At 44.7% G+C, this 26,402-nt stretch overlaps 1 protein-coding gene across 2 annotated transcripts; it reads right to left on the minus strand.

Moving 5' to 3' along the window:
* Nucleotides 1-1,062: 1,062 nt before the first annotated feature.
* ASH2L (ASH2 like, histone lysine methyltransferase complex subunit) lies at nucleotides 1,063-24,964 on the minus strand. 2 transcript variants are annotated; one of them, XM_081171680.1, is made up of 17 exons: nucleotides 24,796-24,964; nucleotides 21,774-21,843; nucleotides 20,195-20,340; nucleotides 17,375-17,463; nucleotides 16,437-16,531; nucleotides 15,348-15,443; nucleotides 14,278-14,373; nucleotides 13,275-13,350; nucleotides 12,329-12,346; nucleotides 9,436-9,529; nucleotides 7,435-7,652; nucleotides 5,457-5,624; nucleotides 4,508-4,701; nucleotides 3,920-4,012; nucleotides 3,723-3,821; nucleotides 3,045-3,104; nucleotides 1,063-1,293 (listed from the first exon to the last, which is right to left on the minus strand). In XM_081171680.1, the coding sequence occupies exons 1-17, from the start codon at nucleotides 24,930-24,932 to the stop codon at nucleotides 1,186-1,188; spliced, it is 1,857 nt and encodes a 618-aa protein (XP_081027806.1). In that variant the 5' UTR covers nucleotides 24,933-24,964; the 3' UTR covers nucleotides 1,063-1,185. The 2 variants fall into 2 exon arrangements, with proteins under 2 accessions (XP_081027806.1, XP_081027807.1); XM_081171681.1 differs by lacking the exon at nucleotides 12,329-12,346.
* Between the last annotated feature and the right edge of the window lie 1,438 nt (nucleotides 24,965-26,402).

The following is a 26,402-nucleotide window of genomic DNA, read 5'->3' on the forward strand; positions in this document are numbered from 1 at the left end:
CCAGGAAGCAGGGAAGAGGAAGGGAGCCAGGGGGGAAGCGCGGGCAGCTCACCACAGGAGGGAGGGCATGAGTCAGGAGTGGCCACACCTCCATCGGGGAGCGAAGAAACGGTTAAGAGGAAGGTGGAAGGTTGGGCGCGCGCGCCAAGTTCAAATGCAGAGGAAGGCGGCGCAGTAAGCAGCCCCGAAAGGGAACCAGGTCCTAAAGCCCGGCGCAAGGAGGCAGGAGGGTCCGGGTCAGCGTCAGAAGAATCCCGGAAGGAGGAGGCCCCGGGGGGTAGAGGGACCCAGAGGAGGACAGTCAGGCGGAAAAGGTGGAGCAAGGCTAGGATATTAAGTTGGTGCTCACGGGGCGGAGACTCAGACGGAGCTTCGCCGATCTAGCTACTAGACGTAGAGTTTGCGCGCAGCAGCGTGAGAATGGAAACTGTAATTCAATAAAGACTTTTACTTAATGATCGCTGGCTAGCGTGATCCTCTGTGAGCTAGGATCTTCAAGCAGCTCTGACACCTACATTGGCTCCCAGTACGTTTCCGAGGACAATTCAAAGTGATGGTGTTGACCTTTAAAGCCCTAAATGGCCTCGGCCCAGTATACCTGAAGGAGCGTCTCCACCCCCATCGTTCTGCCCGGACGCTGAGGTCCAGCGCCGAGGGCCTTCTGGCGGTTCCCTCATTGTGAGAAGCAAAGCTACAGGGAACCAGGCAGAGGGCCTTCTCGGTAGTGGCGCCCTCCCATCAGATGTCAAAGCGATAAACAACTACCTGACATTCAGAAGACATCTTAAGGCAGCCCTGTTCAGGGAAGTTTTTAATGTGTGATTTTACTGTATTTTTGGTTTCTGTGGAAGCCGCCCAGAGTGGCTGGGGAAACCCAGCCAGATGGGCGGGGTACAAATAATAAATTATTATTGTTGTTGTTGTTGCCTTGTGTGCTGCTCCTGTTCAAGATTCCCACCAGCCAGCTATGTCCCTTTTCAGGATACTCCATCTCCCCTCCCCATGTTCAGCCAGCATTCCACTGGAGGTTTTAGAGAGCAGCTATTAGTCCAGAAATTTAAAAAAACCCCCAAACCAAAATTTATTTCTTTTCCACTTTACATCAAGTGATACTGTTTATTTTTTTGTAAAAACAAAACAAAAAAACAAATCAAAAAACAAAAAACCCAATATATACAATGTCTTTCAAGGTTCCCAAGGTGGACTGCGCCTCCCGTCAACTTCTGTTTCTACATGGTAGAGGACATCTGCCAGTGTGTGTTCCACCACAGCGACCCAGCCCATGTCACTGATCTGTGGAGAAGGAAGGGGGGTGGGAGAGAAGGAGTCAGCTATCTCAGGGGACCTGTCTTGTTGCATTACAACTCCAACCATCCCTGACCATTAGCCATGTTGGCTGAAACTTGATGGAAGTTGATATCAAATGTCTGGAGGGCCACAGCTTCCCCATCCATAGCTTATTTTGAACTTTTAAATTCTGCCTTTCCGTTAATTAAGCATCTAATGCGGCTTGCACACCAACAACATCTAATTAACCAAACGTTCTGGTGAAAGCGAAACTACAGATGATAAAAAAGCAGAAGCAGAAGACCGATGGGCCATCCATTTCCAGTGCTATTTAGTATCTGTATGCAGGCACTAGAAGTGATCAGCAGGAGAACTGGGGCAAAGGACCACCTGGTAACTATCAGCTCTATTTTTCTGCCGCAGTATCTCCATCAGAATTGGCCCTGGACCAGGGTCTGGATGCAGAAATTGGCTGAGAGAGGGCAAATAGATTTAAGTTTGGATGCCAGGAAAACGGAGGCTCTGTGGGCAAGTGGCTCCCACGACTGAGAAACAGGCCCGTTGCAATGGGGATTGGAAAGAGTAATGGAGGCGAGTAGTATTTTGGCCTGCATGCTCCAAGTTTCTGTATCAGGTGCAAAGAACATGTGGTCCTGCAGATCTTGCGACTTCCATCATTTCTCGATGAATGGGTTATGCTGGCAGCAGCTGATGGGAGGGCCTGTTGCACACCTACCCAGGCAAAACCCAAGCTTTTCCCCCTGCCAGGTGGTAACTGAAATGGGATTCTTAAAACAATCAGAATCCAATGAATGTTCCTCTAAAACAGGGGTGGCCAACTCCCGAGAGACTGCAATTTACTTTCAGAATTAAAATCTGGTGATGATCTACCCTTTTTTCCGGTTCAGGTCAAAGTTGTTGAGCTGAGGAAAGGGAGCCAGAAATCAACCCGCGATCTACCAAAACCTCATGGGGATCTACCAGTAGATCCTGCTTGACCTGTTGGAGATCCCTGCTCTAAAACAAGCATTGAGAATCCAGATGTTTCTGGACTCCCAACTCCTGCTGGCTGGAGCAGTTGAGGACAGTGAGAGTTGAGGTCCAGCAACACAACGAGGGACCTAACCCTAAAATGAAAACTGCCTGTCACAAACACACGCTCTTTGGGGTCAAGGGAAGAGCTGACCTGGAGTGTAACACCTAATCTGTGCTTCTTTCAAGGTGGCAATTCAATCATTATCCAGAGCTAATTTTGCTCAGTGTTTCTGAAGTGCAATGCAGTATACATTGTATACAACTAGCATTTACTCAGAGCAAAACTCACTGAAATGAACAGGCCTACATTAGCCATATATTTCCATGGGTCTACTCTGAGCATGACTGCATCTTTATGTACATACAGGAATTCTGCATGGCTGAGTAAGTTACTGTCTACAGAATCTGGCAACTGCCGCAAGTCCTTGGAATCGAGCTCCAATTATAGGTTTCTAGCTCTCATGAAAAATGCTTAGGAACACGACATATTGCGGGATATTGTTTCATTTATCACATATTCCTTCCTTCATCCCTGTAGCTCAACATCCTTGGTCTAACTCACATATTTTACTCCTACTGCTGAAATTTAGGTTTCTGGGTCAGTGAATCTGGGATTTATTTTTTTTAACACACAGACTCTTAAACTCTCAACACACAAAGACTTGAAGTTTCCATTGCCCAAGAAAGTCACATGTCAAAATCATTCTCATATTCCTACTTACCGGGCGGTAACTGATATCTCTTGGTGGATATTTGAAGTAGGGTCCAAAGTTTATAGAAACCTTTAAAAGGAAAAGGACCTATTAGTTTAGTGCTATAGGGGGAAATGGTGCTATGAAAGACACCCAGTTGATGAGGATACTTTATAGAAATTTTAACAGGCTCGGTGAGTCTGGATAACTGCTAGTAAAATAGGAAAAGGAAGAATTGGGGGGGGGGGGAGCACGCAAGTAGACAATTAAGCACAATTTAAATACCTCCTTTAGGGATGCCGAAGGAAAAAACCTAATTGAGAACGAGTGCTAGTCTGGAAGCCATAAAGTGACAAAGATCTCCATGCAGGCCAGAGAGCAGGCTGGTAGAGGAACAGGGCCCTCCCACCGGTGTAGAAACCAAATGGGCAGCCAGAGGAGAGAGTATCCCAGGGGCCAGGCCCCTTAGCCCTTGGCACTGGTGTAAACAGGTGGTGAGGAAGAGAGACCAGGGAGAATCTGGCACCTGCACATTAGCACCTGGACCTGTCAACTGCGAAAAGCTGGAAACACCTGCTTACCACAAGCACACAGCTAACGTTCATGCCAGTGTGGGCCTGGTTTTTGTTAAGGATCCAAACAACCCTCTTTGTTTCAAATCCAAGAGTTATCAGATGAACTCATGATCAGCCTCCCACTGGTACATACCGTGCAGCCTTTATACAGAGAGACGGCAGGGAAATAAACACCTTCAAAAATATCTTTGTATGCAACTCCTTGGCTGGCACCATTTTTATAGAAGATTATCTGAAAAGAGACAGACAGGGATCACACGAGGAGGCTTGCAGTTCTCCTTTATTGGGCAGGGCTTGCATGCAGGCTTCTCCTTCCAAATGCCAACTTACTTGGCTTCCGTGAGCTTGTTTTAAACTCTTCTCAGCTTTATCCACAAAGTCCTTCTCTTCGAAGTACAAGTAGCTTTTGAACTTGATCAAAGCCTAAGAAGGTAAGCAGTGGAGTAGGACAAACACCGAGTCAAGGCACAAAAACGCAACTAGAATAGTGAAGCACAAACACTGGCTATTGAGGCAGAAAACCTCCACGTTTGCCAAATCCTGTGTGGAACTCAAGACACTTCAGTGAGATGGTACTTGCTGTTTATGACAGACTCGGAGGTTGAGGTGGTAACACCAGGAATGCACAATGGGACTGTGAGAAAAGCAAGGCAAGGCAAAAACGAAAAGTGTGTGTACTTGAAGAGATGGACCACCAAAAAATGCTACCTTCTGTACCTTTCCCATTCAGCCTTTTTGCCATGAAGTGGAAGGACTGGAACTACCTAGTCCAAATATGTATTAGAGCTTAGTAAGAGACCCGAGGAGTCTACTATAATAGTTTATTATAGCATATGTATTCTCAGGACAGATCACACAGTGATCAAGGTCAAAGCTTGGCTCAAGTCTCCCCTTTAAAAGTGCACACCCCTTCCTTACCTTATCTTTGTAAGTATCTGGTAGCGATTTGGCAGTTTCGGTTTCATCTGGAAGGCTGATATAAAAACCAAGCACGTCTCCCTGGCCGTAGCTTGAGGAATAATGTTTACCAATTGACTGGTGGAACTTGGTGCCTTTCTTGCTGCGCCAGGAGTAACTAAACTTGTCATAGCCAAGGGGAGCCTGAAGGTTTCCTGCAGAAAACCGGAGGTTCACAATAAAGTACCTGCCTGGACTTACATGCTATCTATATATAGTCAGAGGTCTCCTGGGAAGGGGGAGAAGGAATGAGGACAAAAGTTTATCGCCAATTTCTACCTGGGGGAGGTGGCGGTGCTGGCCCAGATTTCCTTGCCTGCAGTGATGTACCATGGCAGCCCTGCTGTGAGGGCAAGCATGCAGGAAGAGTCATGCCTCAGTCCCCAGAGGACTGCCATTGTGTTAGCTGCGCTGATGCAACAGCCCTTTGGAGATCCTAGAATGGATCCCACAGCAAGGCTTGAAGGCGTATGATGCAGCAACCTTACTCAGCAGGCCTGGTAAGCGCCAAGATGGGAGACTATTTGGGAACCTTAAGCACAGCCCTGAGTGCTCACTGGAAGGACAGATCGTGAAGCTGAGGCTCCAAGACTTTGGCCACCTCATGAGAAGAGAAGACTCCCTGGAAAAGACCCTGATGCTGGGAAAGATGGAGGGCACAAGGAGAAGGGGACGACAGAGGACGAGATGGCTGGACAGTGTTCTCGAAGCTACCAGCATGAGTTTGACCAAACTGCGGGAGGCAGTGGAAGACAGGAGTGCCTGGTGTGCTCTGGTCCAGGGAGTCACGAAGAATCGGACACGACTAAACGACTAAACAACAACAACAAAGCACATTGCCTTGGAGTTCTATGAGAGAAAGGCCAGGTACTAAATGTCAGTAAATAAAGCGCAGGGCCGGCGGGCTTACCTAGCGGCTGAGACCAACCAAGTCTGGCAGCTGTTTCAGGAGGCATCTCATCCACAGAGATCTCAAAGTACCAGGCTCCTTTCCGCACCCCATGTGAGGCTCGTACCATGGAGTAGCCTTTTTCTCCTATGACTGTCAATCTGTCATCTGAGATCTTCAATTGGGGAGCTGCAGTTGTTATAAATAATTAATAATAATAATAATAATAATAATAATAATAATAATAATAATAATAATAATAAATTATTTGTACCCCACCCATCTGACTGGGTTGCCTCTGCCACTCGGGCGACTTCCAACATATATAAAAACATAATAAAACATTACACATGAAAAAGCTTCCCTATACAGGGCTGCCTTCAGATGTCTTTTAAAGGTTATAATCTCCTTGACATCTGATGGGAGGGCGTTCCACAGGGTGGGCACCACTACCGAGAAGGCCCTCTGCCTGGTTCCCTATATCTTCACTTTTTGGAGTTAGGGAGAGAGGAAGAATACTTAAAGCCTTCTGCGTGTTTAAATTATCAACTGTGAGCAAGTGAAGCAAGCACCAAGGACTGAAATGTTCTAAGATCTCTTCTCTGTTGCATCTGCACCATCATCATCATGATGTCTCAGTGCGGGTTACAACAATTATAAATTCAATATTAAACTCAGTGAAAACCAACTGCAGTCACAGGGGTAAGGTGGGTTCTGAAAACACAGGTCTCAGGTCTATTCATCAGAAATGATATAATGAAGGTGCCAGGTACACCCCTCTGAGGAATTTCACAATTCCTCAGGAGTTTCCACAGAAAATGCCATCTTCTGGGCCACAACAACCCCTTAATTTCTGAGGGTGGTGGAATTACCAATAAGGCCCCCTCTACTGATCTTAACACCTGAGAGGGTCTGTAGGAAAGGATGTTATCTTTCAGATATTTGGGGCCCAAGTCATTTAGGGCTTAAAACGCTGAAGAGAAATGGGTTATATGAGTTTCAAAAGGACCTCCTGTCAGTAATCCGTCTGCTGTATTTTGGACCAGTTCAAGTTTCTTCAAGAGCAGCTTTTAAAATTATGTGCAGAGCAAGGCTGTTTGAGGCCGCAGTCTTATCTGTGCAACTTGAGTCTATTCTTGTTGTTACTTGCAGACGGATAGGGAGGCTGCAGATACAGAGCTCAGCACCCATTCCTCTGCACTGGGTAACAAACTAAACTGCAGCACACTGTAGACTGACGCTGTGGAATGAGATTTAAAGTAATGTGTGTGCACACAGACATCCCAGGGAGACCTTTGCCTCTGTTACAGGATGCCATTTTGAATCCTTCAGCTTCCTCTCAATGTGGGCCACACCACCTCTCCAGCTTGGATATTTGAAGCAGAAATAGCCAGGGGATGGGTGCTGACTTGTGACACCATGTGGAGTCAAGTTAGGCATGCTGCCATTATCAACATCATCATTGTAAATGTCACCATATAAGCCATAAGGGACCCCTGACCATTAGGTCCAGTCGTGACCGACTCTGGGGTTGCGGCGCTCATCTTGCTTTATTGGCTGAGGGAGCCGGTGTACAGCTTCCGGGTCATGTGGCCAGCATGACTAAGCCGCTTCTGGCAAACCAGAGCAGCGCACGGAAACGCCGTTTACCTTCCTGCCGGAGTGGTACCTATTTATCTACTTGCACTTTGATGTGCTTTCGAATTGCTAGGTTGGCAGGAGCAGGGACTGAACAACGGGGGCTCACCCCGTCACGGGGATTCGAACCGCTGACCTTCTGATCGGCAAGTCCTAGGCTCTGTGGTTTAACCCACAGCGCCACCTGCGTCCTGTAAATGTCACACAGACACGCAAAGTCTGAAAAACGTCTATGCAGAAAGCTCTTGGTAGCCTGTAGTAACACAGTGGTAAAGAAGTAGAAAATCTATCCCAGTTTTGCACCAGTGCTACATCTCCTGCAGCCTTGACCTATAAGTGTGGAAAGAGCTCTATTCCGTACCTCGGTCATGCAGAGCCAGGAGGACTCGTTCGTACAGGCAGGCTCTGTAGAGATCTCCAGGAATAGGCTTGCCTGCCCAGCAGTCTAGCTCTAGCTTCTCTGGGTCAGGGGCATGAGGGTCAGGCTCAGCCAAAATGTAACGGTATCCATCTTTATTAAAGGGGTGTTCCAACGGGTACCCGTGGGGCGGAAGACGCTGGGCGGAGAACATAGGATCGCTGGGAAATGGAGAAAGAGGAATTGAAAATCTATGGAAGCACAGCTGATGGGAAGTAAGAAAAAAAAGTTGGTCATTCAACATTTCTCTTCCCTGAGCCCCTGCCCTGCTTTTGCTATTACTTATATAGATGTAAGAAGGAAGCCCCCCCCCCCAAGAGTGCATCATCAAGTATTTGGCTTTTCGTTTCAGAAGCATGCTCAACACTGCAGGATGCTTCGTCCCAAACTACCAAGCAAACAACTGCAGCAAAGGCAGGCACGAAACAGAGCATATCAAACCCCAAAGATCACCTAAGAAAATATATACGGCACTTTTAAATTTGCAATGAATTGTACAATCTTTAGAATCACATAATCTTACGAGTTGGAAGGGACCCCGAGGGTCATCTAGTCCAACCCCCTGCAATGCAGGAATCTCAGCTAAAGTATCCATGACAGACGGCCATCCACGTTCTGTTTAAAAACCTCCAAGGAATGAGAGTCCACCACCAGGCCCTGGAGATCTGAATACATTTAAAGTAGCTAGGTGTTCCCTTACTACCTCTTTTCCTATCTTGGGCTGCAGCTCCTTCCTTGCATCATTTATTGTGTTATCACCAGGTTGGGCATTGCTTTCTTTTTGGGTGAGGACAGAGGCAAAGTAGGTGTTGAGTAGTTCTGCCATTTCTCTGTCACCCAATAGCAGCTGTGGGGCCACCACTGAGAAGGCCATTTCTTGTGGGCTTGCCAACTCAATTTATTTTACCAGTGGGCATACAAAGAACCTCGGGGCAGATATTAGATCATAGGTAAAGGTAAAGGTACCCCTGCCCGTACGGGCCAGTTCTGGCAGACTCTAGGGTTGTGCGCTCATCTCACTCTATAGGCCGGGAGCCAGCGCTGTCCACAGACACTTCCGGGTCATGTGGCCAGCGTGACAAGCTGCATCTGGTGAGCCAGCGCAGCACATGGAACGCTGTTTACCTTCCCGCTGGTAAGCGGTCCCTATTTATCTACTTGCACCCGGGGGTGCTTTCGAACTGCTAGGTTGGCAGGCGCTGGGACCGAACGACGGGAGCGCACCCTGCCGCGGGGATTTGACCATGCGATCGGCAAGTCCTAGGCGCTGAGGTTTAACCCAGATCATAGGCAGTGCCAAATCATGGCAGGTGGTCTTTATGGGAATCTGGCCTTATCACAGTCCAACTGGTTCAAAAGTAGTGTCACATGTTCAATCTACTGGCTGCTACTAGCATCTAAAGGTAAAGGTAAAGGACCCCTGACAGTTAAGTCCAGTCGCGAACACTCAGGTTGCGGCACTCAGGTCATGTGGCCAGCATGACTAAGCCGCTTCTGGCGAAACCAGAGCAGTGCACGGAAACACCATTTACCTTCCCGCCGGAGTGGTACCTATTTATCTACTTGCACTTTGACGTGCTTTCGAACTGCTAGGTTGGCAGGAGCATGGACCGAGCAACGGGAGCTCACTCCGTCGCGGGGATTTGAACCGCCGACCTTCCGATCGACAAGCCCTAGGCTCAGTGGTTTAGACCACAGCGCCACCCGCGTCCCTGCTACTAGCATTTTGGGGCTGCATTTTGCACCAGCTAGAATGCCTGGCATTTTCTTTTATCACAGACTTTCCCCTATTTTCTACTGTTTAAACTGAACCATCTTGTGTAGTTTAGCACAAAAGTAATATACAACAGTAGTCAATAAATTATTTAAAAAGGTGACCATGTGGACAAGTTATTCCTTTTCCCTGATTATCTGCATACTAAAGACAATCTCCTTCCTTCTTACCTCCTGGTTTTCTTGGTTGCACCTGTAGTCCCTCCATCTTGCTGCTTGCGTTTGGCACCTCTTCCTTTCCCACTAGTTCCTGCCACAATACCCCCTTGGGGAAGAAAATGCCACAAACATGTCTGTCATTTGAAGATACAACTCAAAGAGAGAGAGAGAGGGAGAATGAATCAATTCAACATTCCCTGGATGCGTTTGAATCTCAACAAAACCAGACATTTTTCAAGCAGAAGCAGAATTTTCATATCTAAAACTTTACATTTTGTTTGCTTCTTGGACTGTACTAAGTATAGCATCAATCAAAGCGGCATTTTGACTAAGACAGAAGAACCTTAACGCATCAAGTGCCACCAGGCACGTATTAATTTAAAAGCCAGTCATTGTCATCCCTTTCATGGAGATTCGAAACACATAAAATGAAAAAAGGGAATTGAGTCAGTAAGGGAAGAGGAGGAGGAATAAATAAGCTACAATCAGATTGTCATTCATTTCAACACTACACAAAATCAGTGCTCAAATCATGGGGAGAAAAAGTCAGGGGATCCTTAATGAAACCCACAACCCTTACGCCATGACGCCTTCCAGGTTTTGACAAAAAAGCCTTCCCATGACCTGGGCAATCTTCTAAAAACAATTACTAAGGGGACCAACACAAAAGGTAAGATGGCCACCCGCTCAAGTCCCCCTGTAATTTGAGCACTGCACAAAATAGTTAAGATACACTTGGACACACAATCTCCGCATCAACTATAAGCACCCGCCACTCAAAGACAGCAAACGAGAAAAACCAAAAGCACAAGATGTTTCTCTGCAGTGTTAGAAGCCGATCGTTGGTGGTACCAACTGCTTGATAGTCCATGCGACTCTCCCCCCGCCCCTTCTTGTGCTTGCTTATCCAAGGGCCTTGCAGGTATGTATGCACCTGTGTGTGTGCCAGTGAAACGACAGCATCTACTTTGTGGGGGAAGCATTTGCAGCAATACTGGAGATGGCGGGCTCAGACCATTTAGGACTTGGAGAAGGTATAAACAGCTGTATACACTACAAAAAGCTGCTAGCAAACTGAAAGGTGCCAAAGAAGATTGCCAAAGGAATCATACTAAAAATTATTTAACTGTTGATTACCTGTACCATAACATATTTTGGGGTGGTTTTTATGAGAAATGAGACAGAACCCATGTCCCTCTATGTGAGGCTATCAAGCCTGTGTGCTCCCAAAAGCGTGACTCAAAAAGTACATGAGTACACGACAGTAGTCCGGAAGGAGCTCAATCACAAGGCCAGGCCTGGACAACGTAACAACCAAACGTTGGCTTAGCTCAGTGAAGACGCAAAAAGCAGCTATGTGCTCCTCTCTGAGACCCTGCAAGTTTGTGACGTGGGAATCAAGCCATCAGCTTCCAAACTTGTCACAATCGTGACACTTATTGCATCACATGGAGGAAATTCCGTGTTGCCACATGCATGTGACTGTCTCTTTTAATACCAGTTTTGTACTGAGTCACTGGAATGGAAGAAGTGACTGCTCCAGGTTCCCCCCCCCCCATGCTTATGTTCAGAGGGCGATTCCAATTCACTTTAGATGACTATGAGTGTTGAACTGTTCTGGATTCATTTGAAGGGATGTGCATAAAATATGAGCATCAACAGTAGACGTCTCCATTATGTACGCTCCCTGCTCCTGATGAACCCAGAGCTAAAAGTTTTTTGTAGTGCAGACAACCACCTTCAAACAGTAGCATAAGTTGCCATAACTACAAGTGTAGCAAGTTTTGAAATCAGTATCTCTCTAGAAATGAAAGAAAATGCGGCCTTTGAAGGTTGTATTATATTTTGCACAACCATGACTCAAAATGCTTGTTCTAGCTTTCTAAATTTGGGTGAAAAATCAAAACAGAGACCTTCCATTTTCTATCTATACAGTGCCCCTTCTCAGTGTGAAACCAGGGAACCAGTTCTCTCTCGGCACGGCAGAATGGGAACCTCTGAGAAAGGTAACTATCCAGCATATGACTGGCTCCTATTCTAAAACCGTGAAAACAGCTTTCATTAAAAAAACCCCAAACTGGACTTTGGAATCAACATCAGGTTTGTACTCCAGCCTTCCTTCAATGAGCTCTGAGCAAGAAACACTGGGGGTATGAATTTTAGCCTCAAAACAATCCTGAGGAATCGGCTAGGCTGAGAAATTGGGACTTGTCACACGGAGCAGTGATTTCACCAAGGTGTCCTGAGCCTAAGAATAACAAACTCTTTCTCAGGACAACCTAGTTTACAGTGATTATAGCAAAGCTCATCAAATAAGTAAAGTAAAAACTGGTGGTCTGAATCCAAAAGTCAGTGTTAGCACAAACTTGGTTTTAGTTGTAATTGTTTTAACACCTCTAATTAGGCAGAAAACCAAAAGGTGCAAATGTTCAAATCAATTTCTTAAAAGCCATTTCCCCCATGCATTTCTTATTTATTTATTTATCCTTACAGCTTGATTGTTTCAGCTCAAAATGGGCATCAGCGTTTCCTTGCCCTGAAACAACCCTGTAGGGAAGATTATCAGTATTCCTATTTTACGGTTGCTGAGGCTGAAGAGCCAGGAACATCTCAAGGCCTCCCAACAGAGGCCAAGTGAGCAGAATAAAATAAACTTGGAGAAAATGTAGTTTAAGTGACGAGTGAAAGGCAGAATGTGACCTTTAAAGCTTTTGATGCTTCACGTTAATGTGTAATTTGATGTGCCCTTTTAACGGTTACTCCCATAAATGTATATGACAGCCTTGGGATTAATTATTTTTAGCATGTAAAATGATTGGCAAACAAGAAAGGAAGGAAAAGAGAAAGAAAAGATTTTGTGAACCACAATACTTAAGTTTTAAGAAGCTGAAAAGTAAATATTCACCTCCCAAAGAGGCTCCACCTGAAAGAACAGAAGTTGCACCATGTAGTTGTCAAGTTTTAATGAGAGAAAAAAGAAAACACCACAGCATGAAATGGAGATAAAAACACTTATATTAGCCCTGCACATTACCAGTCTGCAAAAGCTATCTGCCTGATTTTCAATTTCCCCCTGCTAACTTCTACCAAGTGAGCTGATAGAGGAGGGAGGCATCTCTGCACCGAGAACCTCTTTGGTTTCTGTGAAGGCAGCAAATCAAAGGGTTCACTTTCCCTCTGTGGCCAGTATGGAAATGCAGCAAACCCACAGGCAACAGACAAGAGGTTGAGTGACTCCTCCCTCTCCCAGCAGCCCATCCACTCGCTCGCACAGAATTCCGGCTACGGTGACCAGGCAAGTTGCTAAATATCAGAAAAAGACACCCATCTATATCGAAGTTCCTGAACAAGACCTGCAGTACTTTAGGCTCAGCTTACAGGAAGCACAAGCCTCTGGAAAGTTTGCCTGCACAGCCTGCTCTGGGATCAATGGGAGATGTGCAAGAGCACAGCCATGCTAATTTTTTAAAAAGAAAATCCAAATCCGAGTTGAGAAATTTCTAGCTTTCAGCATTTACAAATTCTTGAAAACATAGCTGCATGCAGTGAAATACAACCACAGATTCATTTTGCTAAATTCTGGGGGGCCAAGTGGTCAAATTTAATATTCTAAGGGTATCTCTCAGTTAGTAAGACTTCTAGGGTATCTCAAGATTAAGCTAGTTATGGCTGCAATCCCATGGACGCTACTGGAGAGTTGGCCCCATTGAATATAGTGGCACTTTCAAGGAAACATGCACAGGAATGCCATGTAAAGACGATGCCATTTGAGCAATGAAGAAGCTGTTAGGGCTTGAGAATTTAAAATGTGCCATTCAGATTTCCCCACTTGGAAAAGAAAAGGAACTTGCCATTCAGACTTCCGGTGGTAGATACAGCACTGCTCTGTTTCTGGTTATCATACGCAGGGCCAATATTAGCAAGATCCTAAAAGAAGGAAAAATCAAATACACACCATTAAAAGTTACATGCCTTAGGCTGTTTGGATCAAATCTCACTGCTCAAGATCTGAGCATTTCAAAGATAAAGCAGGTCTTTTACAGCACAATCCCACCAAGCGTATTGACTCTGAAGGAAATCCCACTGTATTCAATGGGGCTATTCCCAGGTTAAGTATGTTTAGGACTGAAGCTGTGCCAAGTAAATTTGTTAAATGTAACAATACAAATGATTTCTGTCCGACAAAGGGCCTCATCTCCCCAAGTGTCCAAGTTCCTGTTGTTCAATAGATCATTAAAGCAACCTGCTCAAAAGCATTGACAAATAATAATTCAGCAATATTTTGAAATGATCAAGTAACTGAGATAGCAAACATCACTATCCTGAAACTGCAGAGCTGAAGGGGGGCCAATGCTGACCTCTGTCACCAGTCAGAAGCCTAGGGCCACTGAGAGGCTGCCTCTCAGGAATATCATCATGGCAAGGGGGGGGGGGGAGCAACCTGGCCGTATCTCTCAACCAAGGAAAGGCACAGCTGCTCTAAGACTCACTTTCTTCTTCCCTCCCCAACCGTTTTTCCTTTCATCTTGTATCAGTTGGATTATCACTCTGTGCGCAGGGACTATTTTTTTAGCATTTAAAAAATCTTAAGATACAGCAAGCCCACAACTTGAGCACATTTAACTTGCACACATTCAGTTTTATGAACTTGGCCAAAAAAAATTCACAAAATTTAAAAAGGGGTATAAAGGGGCCATGCGTCTGGGACTTTGGAAATCCCACTTGCCAGTGTATTTTGACTATACATAATTCTGGCTTTAGGAGCAATTCCCATAACATAACCCCCACATAGGTTGCAGGCATACTGTGCTTTAAAAATGCATAAACCTTACTCACTTTATTCCCATGACATACCTGGTCTAAGAGTCCAAATTTGGGGTAATCTTCCTCTGGATCTTTGCTTCCTGGGTCTGGATGCTCTTTTACCAAAAACACGTCCCTTTCTTTACACTAGAGTAGAACATTCAAACAAAATCATGTGCTAATGGCATAGTCAAAAGTACCTGGGATGTTATGTAGTGGGGTTTTTCCTGCCATAAAGACAAGCGTTTATGGTGGCTGAGATAAAATAGAGGCTGACTGATGACTTGATTTTAAAAAATTAAAGGGTACAGTAATGCAACAGGTATATTTTCAAACAAATGATTTTTTTTAAAAAAAACCCCAGCTTCTTAACCAAGCTTTAATAAAAAGAAATTTGCAATATTGTGCATGTCCCACTTCATACATATGTTTGAAGTACGCTTCCGAGCACAATTCAAAGTGTTCTTGCTGACCTTTAAAGCCTAAACTGTCTCGGCCCAGTATACCTGAAGGAGCATCTCCACCCCCGTCATTCAGCCCGGACGCTGAGGTCCGGTTCTGAGGGCCTTCTGGTGGTTCCCTCACTGCAAGAAGTGAGGTTACAGGGAACAAGGCGGAGGGCCTTCTCGGTAATGGCGCCCGCCCTATGGAACGCCCTCCCATCAGATGTCAACTATCTGACTTTTAGAAGACATCTGAAGGCAGCCCTGTTTAGGGAAGTTTCTAATGTTTGATGTTTTATCGTGTTTTTAATCTTCTGTTGGGAGCAGGACTGTGGCTAGGGAATGGTGAGGTGGGCCCCCGCCAGGGGCGCAGGCGATGGGGGGGGGGGGCGCAGGAGCAAAATCGGCTAAAAATATGTCCATAAATATAAATATTGATTACTGCCTCATAAGACATGGTTTTAAATAGACGGTGAATTGAATGGGTGGAGCGGGGGGTTGGAGGAGAGGCAGAAAGAAGAGCTAATTTGTCCATGGCTAGGAGGTGCAATCTGGACGGTTCTGCCAGGGGTGCAAAATCACCTAGCTACGGCTCTGGTTGGGAGCTGCCCAGAGTGGCTGGAGAAACCCAGCCAGATGGGTGGGGTATTAATTATCATCATCATCATCATGACTCACCATTGTTTTTACAATATTATTCGGCCAAGTCATCTTCCCTGGTCTTTGTCGTGTCGTCATGCACTCCCAATACTTATCAATGAATGGTATAATATCCTGTTTGAAATCAAAGGCAAAAAGGCAGAGTATTTTATTAAACAGATAAAATGGGACTTTGGGGAGAAACTTGGTAATCTATACCAGTGGTTCCCAATCAGCTAAGTACTGCAGACCCCGTTTTTCAGAAGTCAAGCCATGGACCTCCTACTTTGGAAAATTCTGATATCTCTATGGTAGTTTTTGTTATGTGACTGGTGCCACAGACCCCCTGGGTGGGTTACACAGACCACCATTTGGGAATCACCAATCTACATGATTATCTACTTATTTCTAGCATTTAAGCTACTGGACAAAATATATTAGCGGGCAAAGTCTAAAGAACATGAACTAAATTCACCAAGGTACAGTTCCATGAAAACTTACTGCAGTGTGCATAACTTGCAGGGTATAATCTGTGTTTTCCAATGCAAAAAGCACATTACTGATGAAGGCACAGTTAAGAACCAAGGCCTTTGACAGTTTCCACGAACTAAAATAATGGAGATAATTTGAGGCTCTCTGTGAGGATAGCAAACGTACATACCAAATACAGTGGAACCTCGGTTTTCAAACATCTTGGCTGCCAAACGTTTCAGAAGCCGAACGCTGAAAACCCGGAAGTGAATGCTTCCTTTTTTGAATGCACCTCGGAAATCAAATGGCTTCTGAGGCATGTTTCTCATCCCCCCCCCCCATTTAATTTGCGAACAGCCCTTTGATTCTCAGTTTTCGAACGTTTCGGAGGTCAAATGGTCTTCCGGAATGGATAATGTTCAAAAACCGAGGTTCCCTTGTACAAGGATACGGTTTAGTTTTCACTGATATGGCACCCCTGTTTTGAACTGTACCATTTCATATGGAAGATAAGGGGTTGCATAACCGTCCTCCACAGGCAAAAATTCCCTCTGGTATCTGCGAGATGAGTTCTATCTTAGCTGTCCCCTAAATTCTTCCACGTGCTTCAAAGCATACAGAATGCCAAGAGCTACAACTGTGACAATTGACCCCTACCTTATCTTTTGAAAACATTGTTTTCGGGTGTTCATCTTGGGTCCTCGATTGCCAGGTTAAGTTTGCCAGCGCACTAAGACACATTTCCTTCAGATCTTCAGGGAAAGAACAGATACAGAAATGAAGCAGGCTATCTTTGGCTGCCCTGCACAAGCAAAACATACTACTATTATGGAAGCATCAGGTGATGAAAAGGCTTTTGGTGAATTGGGAAAGATGTAGAGAGCTGGTGAAATAGTTTGACAGGAAAGGAGCAATCGGGTGGGCTACACATCTTATAGTTCTGGAATTTCTTCCAAATGCAGCAACTACAATGCCGGGTCAGATGAGAAATGCTTCAAGCTGTCTTTGCTTTTGGCAATTAGCTCGATGTCTCCCAGAATGTCACACAAAACTCACAATGGAAGATTCGAAATTGTTCAAAATGGCATAAAGGCCGGACATAAGGGCCATGGCTCATTTGACTCTTCCTGTGAACAATTTTTATATAAAATCAACAAGGAGAGAAAATGTAACCAAAACACTCAATATTTAAGTGAAATCGGAGTTTCTAGTGGCACAGCTTTGGAAGAATTTGGAAACTTATTTTATCTGGTTCCAAATGAAAGCATGAGGCATTTTAGAATCTGCTGCATTTGGTAGAGACTTCAAGGTAGCATATTAGAATTGGGTTATCAGCAGCTTTTAGCAACACGGTCTTTGATTCATATCATAAAACCTTTCATCCTGGTTAACTGAAATCATCTCTAGCCAAGGATTTTTGAGATTCAACAGGTTAGCATTCTGCCATGAAAGAGGATATTCTCACAGTTATATTGAAGACTGTCATATACATAATGAGAAAAGGTGAAATCATGATAATCCCACCTTTTGAAGGTTATAGATTTAGAAGTATAGGAACAAATAAAAGACAAGACATTTCCCCCTTGCTTGCTTACTTGCTTGTTTTCTTAAGAAGTATGTGTTCCCACTGTGATGACAAATATTGCAATGGAAACTGTAGTTGGTCATAAAAGGCAGGCAGGCTCTGGAAAACAAAAATGCAGTGCTCCTTTTCTTACTTTAAAATAAGTAATGAGTACTGGCTTCTGACAGAGGAATAAAATCCCCATCAATTTTATAGAATTAGAGCTAACAATACTAAAGGATTTAAGATGGAAAACTACCTTAAAGCCTCCCCATCCTATTTTTAACCACTCTTGAAGTTTGGGTTCTAGGGTGAGTTTGAAGTGTCTAGAGAGGCAGAACTAAGAAACAAAATATATCAAAATTTCATGCAACTTTCCCACAAAGACACTGAGATATAGCCTAATCTATGCATAATGCTCTTCAAATTATGACCCATATTCAACCTCTTCCCATTTTAGCCAAGTAATCCCAACCCCAGATTCTTCTAAAAACTAAGGAAGCCATCACAAAAGGCGAATAGGCTGACTGCCCCCACCCCAATCTCCTTGTAGGTCAAGCACTGATCTACAATCTAGATAATGTACCTGCATTTAAATATACCAGATATTGGGGAAAGGCAGTAGCTCAGTGACAAGCTCTGCTTCACGTGAAGAAGATCCCGGTTTCAGTCCCCGGTAACTCCTGACGTAGCCCCTGCCTGAAACCCTGGAGTGTTGCTACCCAGTATAGTCAATACTAAGCAAGTGGCCCAATGGTATAAAGGCAGCTTCCTGTGTTCCAGGTCTAAGCAAGTGCCTAGTCTCAATGCAGCAAAGAATTCCCACCTCAACCCCACAAGAGAGACTGTACCTTGGGGGTTGCTATCTTGCAACACAGCCTGCAGGCTGACTCACTCGCTTGAGCCACCTGAAGCCCCTGCTTGGTTAACATCAATTTTGGTGCATGAAAGTTGCTGTGTTGCAGTGCAAAGTTGGAAAAGAATGGCTTCAAATGATGGAGTTGGAAAATACTAACTTTGTGGGACCAATCTTTCAATTTCAGATCAAGTGAGCCGAGTAGATGGCCTACAAACCACAGCTTTAAGACCAGTTCATTAAAATTCACATAGCTACAAAAATATTTTTCAAGCCCCACTTTGTTTACTGACTCCATGGAATGTTGCAATTCAGCTCAACCTCTTTGGATCCTTTTATTTAGAATGAGCCAGCAAAATAGCCTTTGCTCGCTCCGTTTAAGCCAAGGTTGTCAGCATTTCAGGGAAATACCAGCAAGCAAATAGAAATTCAATTTTCATGGAATTACAAAAAAATGTAAACATCCAGGACTGTAATTCATAAACAGTATACTCAGGATAACTGAAATAGATGGGTTTTCTCAAATTAAGTAGGTTAAGGACTGCAGCTCCACAGCGTTGTGTTTGGCACAATTTGTTTTATTATCACTTCTCAGTTCTATGTGTGCTCGATGCTACACAAACACAAGAGAAGCAAGGTCATTGCCACAGTTCATTATGCAGCAAGTACATTAGGCAGCAGAATATTACTTAAAGAAATCATAAAACTAATGCCTATTTTACCCAGCAGTCCTATAAAACGTTTGCCGCTTCACAAATCACACGCCAGCTAAGATAAAACCGAGGTTTTAGCTTAAGGTTAAATTAATTGAAAATTTATAAAAGAATGGATATTGTGTATTTCTTTCACAAGCTGAGAGTTGGAAGAATTCTTGGGGAAGCCTGCAGTTTAACCACTGGTTATTAACTGGTACCATGAACTATTCAATAATGTTCAGCATGGACATCAAGAAAATGACATGCAAAACTCAGCAAAACAGAATCAAAGTTTTGTCTAAGGGATTATTATTTCTGTGTAGAAAATCAGTTGCTACTGTGTTGTTGTTCCCTCCTTTTATTTTTTACAGTGGAAAAATTATTTATCATATATTAGTCTTTTGGTGTTTATGTTAAGAATACCTTGCTGCACACGTATTCACAAAAAAAGCTATAAAGGCATATGGCTAAAAAGCAAGAGAGAGATTCAGAAATAGAATTTCTAAAGTCAGCATAACTCAGTGCATGACTACTTGGGAGAAGGATCAGTATTTTCAATGGAGCTTTCTCGCAGGTAGGTATAGGACTGAAGCCAATGAGCAGTATTCCATGCAGTACTATAATTGTTCCAAGTTGGCGGCGCATTCATACGCTGCGGCTCTGAGCTCCCAATACTTCACCTACTCACACACAAAACTGGTACTAAGAGAGCTGAGTGGGGGGTGCTTGTGTAATCTCACTGTATACAAGTTGTACAAGTGACAATAAAGTATTTCACTTTCAATAATGAACATTCCATCTGCACAAGCATTGCAACCTGCCAGACAAAACAATCTCCCCTCTCCTCCTCCCCCCCCCCCATGCACTGTTCTGGGGAAGCTGCCCCAGAGCCAATTGGGGGGGCATGAGAGCCACGGGGAAGCCCTATGATGCAAGCAGAAGTCCTCACACAAGACCTGTTAGGTGAATCCTGCCCAATGCCTTAGGTAGCATTTTTCTTTATGGCTAGCAGTTTTATAAGCACTGCTTTGAGAGAAAAAACTAACACTGTGCTGTCATAAAAAATTAAAGCCCCAGTGAATTCAGTGGTGCTGACTTCCAAGTAAATGCATTTAGAAAACGATTAGGTAGCTGAGCTCATACTGCCCTCTTCTGGAATTACAAAACTTTCCATACAGAAATTGACAGAACATTTATAAAGTTATTTAAGATGTGTCTATTAGGAGGACCAAACTAGAATCCAAGTACAAACGGGAATCACATGGCTCAAAAAGGAGGGAAAACTGCAAATACTACATACGTGGTATCAATGCCAAATGTTTCTGCCGTAAACCATTTGGTGCAAATTCCACACTGCAGCTCTATTTCTCCCAGCTGTCGTCCGTTCTCTTCATCTACTGAGCCGGTCTGATTATCCATAACTTCAGAACTGTCACCAACACCCTCCTGTAACAACATCAGTGCAAGTGTACCAAAGGAAGAGCTAAGAACAACATCTATTATGCTTCCATCCCACCCTTCCTCCATGGAACTTGAAGTGGTACACACAGCTCTTCCCCTGCTTTATATCCTCACAACAACCCTATGAGGTAGGTTGGGCTGAGAGATCCAAACATTTCATGAACTGTATGGCTGTGATTTCTACAGTCCTAGTCCAACACTAATGGACACATTTCAATGCCTTTTGCTAGGCTAGTTTTGCCAGAATGGAAGACACAAGTTATGACATTCATCTCATTTAAGAACAATTGAAACAAGTGTGGGGGTTTTTTAAACATTAGTTTTCCATGATACAGAAAGAGATCACTTCTACATCTTGGTACAATAAGCTTCCTTTTCCAAACTTTCAGAACCCTATAAAAGCTGCTGTTTTATGTATTAATTTGATCGTTTAAATTCTGGTTTTTAACAACTTTGTAACTGTAAAAATTAATTGTAAGTCGACTAGAGACTGCCCTGTGTTAAGGTGCAATTATTTAATTTTCTAGTCATATAAGTGTATAAATTGGATGGAAAACAAACAAACATAAAAAAACAAACTATATAGTGAAGTAAGAGAAGAAAAGTTTGTGGGTAAACTTTGATCACACCAACCCTACAGAGGCTCAGGGATTCACTTTGTCTAGGTTTGCATTAGCATGCCACATTGAAATAATTTTCCACCTTGGGATAGGAATACATGGATCCACTTTAGCCCACTATCCAGGAGCAGTAAAAGACAAAGACGTTGCACTTCATAGACAGGTGGCCAAATTTTACCTTAGGGTGCTGTTTTCAGAGTTAAACATTTTTTGGCAGATGGTTTTTAAAAACCAGTACAAAGCATGTTACAATAGAAAGTGTTAGAAACCCCACCATGAACAGTGCATAATTCATCTGATTCATCTGTCCAGTGGTAAGCAATGTGGAATCTCAAACCCTCCCCCCGCCCCAGTATGCTGCTATCCTTCTGGTTAAAAGGCAATCTGCCAATAAGTCAAAATTCTCACCTTTAAAACCTTCTCATCTTCTCCCATTTCTTTATAATAACCATGTTGTTCCTTTGCAACACAACACATCAGCAATCCCTAAGTAGCCTAAGAAGTGCATGAGATTTGTGCCATGAATATTTTGCTTTACTTTTGGAGAGCTGAAGAACATGCCTTCCCTTCCTTCACTGACTACAAAATAGTCTAGCAACAAACATGATGACGACTGGCGCTTTAATCATGCCAGGGGCTCCTTTAACAGGCTTTGTGGATGCATTACTGTTCTGTGGTGCCCAATATGACATCCAGGGACTGAAAGACTACCTCCAAATCCCCAAACAGCTCATTCACAGGACACATAGCTCTCCCCATGCATGTGGTATCCCAGCAGAGTAGACTCAGTTCACGTACCATTGCATCCTTTCCACTGGAAGATTCCGTCTCCATGGTGGCGGTGACATCGGCCAGGGATGCCTCCCCCCTGAAGGACACAGAAAGTCATCATCATGTTTTGTACACTTTTTATGCATTATAGAATCACAGAGTTGTAAGGGACCTGGAGGGTCATCAGTCCAACTCCCTGCAATGCAGGAATCTCTACTAAAGCATCCATAACAGATGGCCACCCAACCGCTGCTTTAAAACCTCCAAGATAGGTTGATATGCAGGACAGCTATGAAAATGAACATACATTAAAAAAGCAAGGCACACACAAAAACCACTCTACTGTCCATTCAGCCATTCTGCATCATTCAAAACCGTGTAGTTAATCCATGGGTAGGCAAAGTAAGGCCCGGCAGCCGGAGCCAGCCCAATCGCCTTCTAAATCCAGCCAGCGGATGGTCTGGGAATCAGCGTGTTTTTTTACATGGGTAGAATGTGTGCTTTTATTTAAAATGCATCTCTGGGTTATTTGTGGGGCATAGGAATTTGTTCATATATTTTTTTCAAAATATAGTCCAGCCCCCCACAAGGTCTAGGCAACAGCCCCCTGCTGAAAAAGTTTGCTGACCCTATCTGACCTGAATCTATTGTTAACCAGAGATTAACCCTGACCTGACACAGGTCCACAAAGTGAAAAGGAGGCCTAAATGTAGAAGTGTGCCTTTATTCCTAGAACAGAAAGCTTCTTCAACGAAGTTTAAAAGAAAAGGAAAATCTTGAGCTATCTCAAGTTTCTCTGTCATCAGGATCCTTCTCATACTCAGTAGTCAGATGCTTGTCCAGAGAGCACATTGAGATAGGAGTCTCACTCAGCTTTGGTACCTTGGTACAGTTTACTTGGCTGCCTCCTGAGCCAGTAAGCATACACAGGGGCCAGGATAGGAAAAAGGAAACTGCCTTATACCATGTCAAACTATTTGTCCATCTGACCCAGCACTGCCCACCACGACTGGCAGAAGCTCGCTGCTAGAGTGTTAGGTGGAGGTCTTTCCCATCACCTATCAACTGAATTAGAGTCTGAACCTGGGATCTTCAGCATGCAAAACATGTGCTCTTCCACTGAAAAAAAAATTGCCCATGCACATCAAATCTCTTGTCCTTGCTTCTGATCTAGGAAGGGAAATTGCACTCACAAACTTCCTTTTACACACGCATACTTGCTGAATCAGGCATGCACAACAGCATTACGTTTATGCCCTGTCTTTCTATCACGGCATTCAAGGCAGCATATATGTAGTGGAGAAAACAGGCTGTCATGCAAGGATGGCTGCTCCACTTGAAATCCTGCACCCTCCTGCACTAGGAGCCTTCAGGACAGAGCTAGTAATGGAAGAGGGTTTCTGATCTTCTGCGTTTAGGCATAAACATTTTTTTTTGGGGGGGGGGGAGAGACTGCTCACACTAAAGACCGGGTGGGGGGAAAAGGGAAGTATTTACCTGGGGTCAAAAAATGTTGGTGAAGGTGTCAGGTGGACTTCATTGGATAAAGCATTCCACACACAGGGAACCACAACTAAGAAGGCCCCCTGATTTGTCAACATCCTCCAAGCCTCCCTTACTAATTTTTATTAGTGTTACTCTACTACCGCTTTATTTTCTACAAACTGCTTTAAGCGCAAAAGTATCTGTGGAAAATGTGAAATAAACTGGCTTACTATATGGTTCCTCACCCTGATTTTATTCTTACAACCCTGTGAGTTAGGCAACACAAGAGATAGTTATGCGACTCCCGAGCGGTCGCCATCCATCGTTCTGCCCAGACGCTGAGGTCCAGCGCCAAGGGCCTTCTGGTGGTTCCCTCATTGCGAGAAGCAAAGCTACAGGGAACCAGGCAGAGGGCCTTTTCGGTAGTGGCGCCCACCCTGTGGAACGTCCTCCCACCAGATGTCAATAAGATAAACAACTACCTGACATTTAGAAGACATCTGAAGGCAGCCCTGTTCAGGGAAGTTTTTAATGTGTGACATTTTAATGTATTTTTAATCTTTGTTGGAAGCCGCCCAGAGTGGCAGGGGAAACCCAGCCAAATGGGCAGGGTACAAATTATTATTATTAATTATAGTAACCAACCCAATGTCCCCACTGAGCTCCACGGCCAAGTGGGAATTTGCAGTTGGGTACCTCCTACCCCACCCTGATGCTCCAGCCATTACATCACACTTGATTACGCTTGGAAACAAGTGGCCTTAGAATGAATCAGAACACAGGCCCACTTAGCTAAGATAACTTCTAAATCTAGAATGAATGGCTCTGGCTTTTTCGGGTTTCTGTGGAAGGAACTTTCTCACCCATAGGTGGAGATTAACTTTACTGTTATTTCTCTGAACAGGGCCAAGAGAATGGCAGGGTGAGCACATGCCACATGGATGACAGAGCAAGCTCATTTCCCGCTGCTCCAGAGGGCAGGACCCGAACCGACAGATTCAAATTGCAAATAAGAAGATTCCAAGCAGAACATTCTGACCATAGGAGATGCTCCATCAATGTGGAACCAACTCTCTAGGAGGGTGGCAGGCTCCTTCACTGGAGGCTTTTAAGCAAGAGGCTGGGCGACCATCTGTCCTGGATGCTTTCGTTAAGATTGCTGAATTGCAGGAGGGCTGGACTAGATGACCCCTGGGGGCCCCTTTCCGACCCTGCAATTCCATGACTGAACTCTCTTGCTCAGGTACAGCCCCATTCCTAGGGCGGGGGGAGGCAGTGCAGAAAGCTGGCGCCTGCAGGCAGCATGAACACCGGCTGGGAAGCAGCAATGGGTTCTGGGTTCAAGAACAGCGCCTGCGAGAAAAGCACAGGGAGAATCGCTGCAAGGTTGGGGCGGGCAGAAAGGCGGACGCAGCTGATTGGGCAGGACGGCACTGCTCTGACCAATGAGAGGCAGGCCCGAGAGCCCCGACCAATAGGAGCAGGCGGCGGGAGCCGAGGCTCCCTAGCCAATAGCAGCGGCGGTGCCCGCTTTTCTCCCTCAGCCGTTATCGCCGGGCCTCACCCGGTCTCGGAGTCCCCTGTCCCCTGCTCCGCTGAGCCCGAGGCCTCCCCGGTTGTAGATTCCGGAGCCGCCGGAGGAGTAGCCTCTTCCTCTCCTCCCTCGTCCGGCGCTGGAGCCGCCGCTCCCGCCGCCGCCATCTTCCCGCTGGAAACAGGTTCTCGCGAGAACTCCTGCCTGAACTCTCGCGAGATACTCTCTCACTGAAACGCTTCCTCCCTCCCCCCTTTATATTAAAGGGGCAATGTCACTCTCGTTTTCTTAAACGGGCGATGCGATCCACTGCGGGCTTGCCGCGAAGTCTCTGGACTTGGGATGCCGCAGCAATTAAACTATAGCGAGGGGGCGGGCGGGAATGTAGTAATATTATATATTTATTAATATCCTATTTTATTCCCTGTTAGGGACCCAAGTCGGCTTAAAGAAAACAATCTGAACATAAAGGGGAGGGGGGAAATAAGCATTAAAAGCAATTAAACATTCATAGAATTAAAACTACACACATACGCGCACGTATTTTGTAGATATAAAAAATCTATTAAAGCCATACCAATAATTACAATAAAAACAGCACCCCCTCAACGTTGCATCTGAAGCTGAATGCAGTGACTAAAACTTTCCCCCTGATCCTGGGTCTAAGTCTCATTGAACCCAACAGGACTTAATTTTCTGTAGACTTACCTAGAATTGCGCTGATTCATAAGGAATCAGCTCCAGGCTCCAGTAGTGCCATTCGTGCCATCAATTTTCAGCCTGCTGCTCGAACTCAATGCGATCTGATTCTACACGTTATCTCAGTAATTCTTGCAACAGTGGAGGCGAATATGTGGTCCTCCAGTTGTTCTTGGGCTCCAGCTCCGATCAGCCCAAGTCAGCATGGCCAATCTGAGAAGAATGGGAGCTGTGGTTTGTTTGGAGAGCCACAGGTTATCACCCTTACCTTGCAACAAGTCAGCAAAGTAGCTCCTATATATATTAGGCTGTGGTTAAGGCCAGTAAGTGATCTATTTTATTTTTATTTATTTGAAGAGTTTATTTTTGCACTGGTGATTTCAAAGTTCAAACAACCAGCACTGGACAGGTTCTTACCACAGTGTTAGACTTCAGATTGCAGATGCAGGCTCACTACATGCAACGTTTTTCTACATTCCCCATTCCTCCAAAATTCCCTGCCACCCAGAAAACTGGACAACGGGAGAAACTTTCTAGCTTATGTCCCATACTCCTGAGCAGGCCTTTTGCTCTTAAGGCAGCACCTTTCAGTTTCAAGGGAGTCAGGTAACAGAAGCAGCTAACTGCCCACCGAATCTCCTAGTCCTCTGCTTTCTTTTCCATTCCTTCCCATCAAGGGGGGGGGGGGCTTCTAGCTTCTAGAGATTAGAGGATTCATTGAACCTCTGCATTTTATTCAGTTCCAGTATCAATACGTAGCTGTAATAAAAAAAATACCATTTATTTTCCTGCAGTTTTCATAAACCAGAGATTGTATAACAATGTTTTTAAAGGCTGCCTTGATAAAAACACAACCACTTTAGTAAAATAATAACAACCAGAAGGGCCTATTTAGAGCAAAGCCTAACTGTAACTCAAATTGTTGTTTGGGGTCATAT

Source organism: Podarcis bocagei (assembly GCF_964188305.1).
Source record: "Podarcis bocagei genome assembly, chromosome: 15".
NCBI lineage: Eukaryota > Metazoa > Chordata > Lepidosauria > Squamata > Lacertidae > Podarcis > Podarcis bocagei.

Coding starts and splice junctions, on each gene's coding strand:
- ASH2L (XM_081171680.1), bottom strand. CDS start 24,932: ATGGCGGCGGCGGGAGCGGCGGCTCCAGCGCCGGACGAGGGAGGAGAG. Junction 14,374..15,347: donor ATAATATTGTAAAAACAATG/GTGAGTCATGAT, acceptor GTTCTACTCTAG/TGTAAAGAAAGGGACGTGTT. Junction 1,294..3,044: donor GAGATATCAGTTACCGCCCG/GTAAGTAGGAAT, acceptor CCTTCTCCACAG/ATCAGTGACATGGGCTGGGT.